This window comes from Aplysia californica, unplaced genomic scaffold (genome assembly GCF_000002075.1).
Source record: "Aplysia californica isolate F4 #8 unplaced genomic scaffold, AplCal3.0 scaffold00554, whole genome shotgun sequence".
NCBI classification, from domain to species: Eukaryota; Metazoa; Mollusca; class Gastropoda; order Aplysiida; family Aplysiidae; genus Aplysia; species Aplysia californica.
In genome coordinates, this window is record NW_004797824.1 from 404,130 (window position 1) to 408,651 (window position 4,522).

Below are 4,522 nucleotides of genomic sequence, written 5' to 3' on the forward strand. Positions count from 1 at the left end.
CCCATTCTCGTCTCAGATATCCTAAACATTCCTAGCACTCTGGGGTGCCCATGACATGTGACGGTCGTTGCCCCTACTGTCCTCGTCCTGGAACCAGAACAGGTCAATCATTGCTGCTAAAACCACACCTTCTTAACTTGACAGTGCACCCCCTTACCCTCCCCCTCCCATCCCCCAAACACACGCGCACGTGCACAAAAAAAAATTCTCCTCCCTCCCGGACGTGTCCTACTACGGTGCCATCTCGATCTGATTGGACGGTCGTTGTTTTTTACCGTCTTCGTCCTGAAATCAGAACAGGTTAATCCTACTCCTGTTGCTGAACGCCAATTAGAAGTTATAAAATTATGCTTTTTTTCATGATTTGGGTCGAACGTTTTATAACTTGATATTTTTCGAACATTTTAATATGATTTTCATTTATTGATAAATGTGATGTTTCTTTGGTAGAATTTTAAGTCCATAAAGTTTTGTTGAAACTGGTCTAAGATAGCCGAGTTTTAGCCCTTTAAATGGACCCTCCTTTTCAGATACCATGTACGAAACTAACTTGTGCCAGAGTGCGAACCCGTGGATGCCGTGGCGGTGGTGGGGGGGGGGGGGGGGGGGGTATAACATGCACTCAACTTTTCCAGCAATCTAATGATCTTTATCTTAAACCTACGGAGGAAGGGCCAGAAGCCCGCTTCCTAAATGAACTAATTTCCAACAAATGTGAACCATTTTGATCGCATACGATCGCATACTTAAATGATTTCGATACGTATGTACATTGTCTTCCTTCTCTCGGCGTACCCCCCCCCCCTCTCTCTCTCTCTCTCTCTCTCTCTCTCTCTCTCTCTCTCTCTCTCTCTCTCTCTCTCTCTCTCTCTCTCTCTCTCTCTCCCAAGCCCTTTTTAACTCCCAATGGAACATAGCCATCAACAACATTTCTCCAGTGAAGCCTTTCCTGTGCTTCCTTTTCTAGCTGTTTCCTTGATGTCCCCACCTTTTCCATTTCCGCTTGTACCGCTCGCCTCTTTGTCATCTTTGGTCTTCCTTTCTTTCGTTTTCCTTGTGGATTCCATGTCAAAGCCTGTCTGATGATGTTTGTCGGGGGTCTCCTCAGGGTGTGTCCAATCCATTTCCATTTCTTCACCTTACTTTACTGGCCTTTGGCTTGTTCTTTCCCACAGTTGAGCATTTGTGACTCGATCGTACCACTTGATCTCCACTATCCTTCTTAGGCATTCGTTTATGAAGCTCTGCAGTTTCCTTGTTGCTGCTGCTGTGAGCCTCCATGTCTCTGAACCATACAGAAGAACAGTCTTCAAGTTTGTTTTGAAGATCCTCAGCTTGGTGTTCAATCCCAGTTCCTTAGACATCCATTTATATTTCTGAGGATGCTGAATGCTGCTCTTGCCTTTTGGATTCTGACTTTGATGTCTTCGTCTGTGCCCCCCTGCCTTGTTGATGACACTTCCCAGGAAGGTAAAGGATTCAACATCCGCCAATGGTGCCCTTTGCAATGTGATCGGAGCGTCGGCTGCATTCATTTTAAGAACTTTAAAGTCCAACACTACGGGAGAAGTTTCTGAGACGATTTGTCTTCTGTTGCATATGGGCTCGACTGTGAGAAAGAACTTTAAAGTCCAACACTACGGGAGAAGTTCCTGAGACGATTTGTCTTCTGTTGCATATGGGCTCGACTGTGAGAAAGAAGTCTGTCTCATTATCCAGTCCACTGCTAATAAAAAGAGAAAAGACGATAACAGGCTTCCCTCTCTCACTCCTGTTTTCACTGTCTCATTATCCAGTCCACTGCTAATAAAAAGAGAAAAGACGATAACAGGCTTCCCTCTCTCACTCCTGTTTTCAAACTTGTCAGGTATTCCGTAGTGGCGCATGAGCTTCCAATATTGAGTCCCTATCTAGGCTGTCAAAAGCTTTCTCATATTCAACAAAGTTAATGCTCAGGGAAGAGTTCCACTTTGTGGACTTCTCCACTATTATCCTCAAAGTTGCAATCTGATCTGTACTTGATCTCTTTTTACGGAATCCTGCGTGCTCCTCTCTTAGTTTTACAGCTACGGCTTCCTTCAGTCTTTCCAGTATGGTACGACTTAAAATCTTCCCTGGAATGGACAGGAGCATGATTCTTGGGTAGTTTTTACTGAGAGATTCTGTTTTTTTCTCTGTGCTGTTTGGCACCGTGAAGACGACGCTGTTGTTGCAGTTTTGTTAACTGCAGTCCTAAATAAGACGTTCTCGATCCAAGTCCTGTAGTTACTGCTCCGCGCCTCACACTGATGAAAGAAACATTTTCATGCACTACGAGCTGCTACTTTTGAGAAGCAAAACGATTCCGCAGATGCAACAGAAAAATCTGCATCTCTTGAACACGGCTCGTCACTCGAGACTGTCCTATTCTTTCCACATCCAGGACATTTCAAGTGTGCTAAAATCTTAGTATAAGTCGAGAACATTGCAAGAACTGCATTTTAGCCTATTGTTGCTTCTCAGGCACGTTTTACGACATGAACAAGGCGGAAGCGAAAGTTGCGATCAGCTTCGCTAAGTTGAGGAGTCGTAATAAAAGACATTTTTTTAAAAATCAATCGAAACAATGTTAGGACTTTTGTTTGGAAAGAGCTATGGGTTATCTGTCAGGTAAATAATTTTGTATCCTTTTATAATATAGTAGCTAATTAACACATTTTACAAAAGTATAGTTTACTGTACTCTGATGAAAAGTACTGATGGACATTTTAAAAAATTGGGTATGGGTGTGTGGCGTGTGGACTAACAACTACTCACTTGTGTCTCATAAAGCGTGACGATCAGAGTATATTAAGCTTTTTAAATATTTTTTTTGAAAACGTTGGGTGTTTAATGGCGTTCAGTATAATACTATTGGTGGTGGAGTAAAACACCTGTACTTTTACAAATACAAAGCATCACAACCCCCCCCCCCCCTTGTTCCTCCCACACACACCCAAAGACAAACAAACAATCAATCAAACAAAAAAACAAAAACAAAACAAAAAAACAAAAAACAAAAAAAACATGAATACATCCGTACAAACATACACACATAAAAACATACAAACAAAACAAACAAGCAAACAAACAAACAGACATACAAACAAAGAAACAACACCCTACCCCCTTAAAACAAACAACCCAAAACAAAGCAAAGAAACCAAAACAAAACAAAAAGAACCCCCCTCCCCCACCCCACCAAAAAATAAGAAAAACGTACAGATATGGAAGGTCCTGGCAGCATGCGGTTGACGGTAAGGATTCCCCTCTTCCTGCCGTCCCCCGGGACACACTGGGGCAGGAAGCAGTCCCGGTGGTCGGTGCTGCACTTGTGGCAGGCCGTGGACATGGTGATGTAGTGTTCTATCAGAAAGTTGTACCTGCAGATCTTTGGGGCCGCGTTCTCTTCGCACGGCCGGTTACAGTAGTGATCTGTGTAGTCTGTGTGTGGGAGAGATTGGAGGTGTTGTTGTTAGGGATTTATCTTAACTGACAAGGATGCGGTTGTTTTTAATTTTTTATAATTTTTTTTGTTGGGTGGGGTTGGGTGGAGATGAGATGAGTTGAGGTGAGGTGAGGTGGGATGGGATAAAGTAAGATACAAAAGGTAAGATAAGACAAGATGAAGGGAGATGAGATGAGATGAGGTGAGATGAGATTAATCTTAATGTTCAGACTCTGGTACATTGATTTAGTGTTTCATAAAAAAAAACCACTGACACTGACATACACACACACACACACACACACACACACACACACACGCACACACACACACACACGCACATATATAGACACACATGCATGTATACACATACAATATACACACACACGAACAGTAACACTCACACTCACACACTCATGATCAAAATTTACCGTCAAGGTACAATTTAAAAATAAACTTCTGGCTCGGAATTTTTAAAAAACCCAAAAGAAATAATAAGGTGAGCTGGAAGAACAGACACACAAACAAAGCCAGGCGTTACTAGAATCTATTATTATTTAGCGTTTTTGTCCTTTAAAAAAATCAAAGCCTGCCCCTGGCGCTCCAAACCATCCAGAATCTCCTCTCTATAACAGTAAAAAATTTCAGTCCCATAAGACTGGCACACGGAAAATCCTTTCACCATTGCTACTGCTGGATCATTTGTTTTTGTTTGAGATTCTGTGCCTGCGGCACCGGAGACAATAACAATGGCATTCCACGACCTTGTCACAAAAATGGGTGAATAAAAAAAATAAAAGTGTTGAGGCTAACACGAATGGTAGGGATAATAAAACAAATTCGAACTACGTTGATCCATCATCGTTGACAGGATATGTCCAAAATTGAATATATATATATATCACAGTCTTAATATCGCAGTGAAATTTGTTTTTCAAGTTGGAAACTGTGCACCTTTTCATTATGTTGGTCGAGGTATGAAGTTTGACGAAGATAGATGTGAGAATGTGAGCAGAAGAGAATCTAAGTTACAGTTTAAATATTATTCTAATAAAA

General features: G+C 41.8%; 1 protein-coding gene across 1 annotated transcript in view; it reads right to left on the reverse strand.

The window, feature by feature from the left end:
- LOC101861070 (laccase-4) overlaps positions 1-3,462 on the reverse strand; it is a gene marked incomplete at its 5' end in the record, with an annotated part of 21,450 nt that extends 17,988 nt beyond the window's left edge. The window contains 1 exon segment of the mRNA XM_013087182.2: positions 3,242-3,462. Within this exon segment, the coding sequence (XP_012942636.1) occupies positions 3,242-3,462 (221 nt within the window).
- Between the last annotated feature and the right edge of the window lie 1,060 nt (positions 3,463-4,522).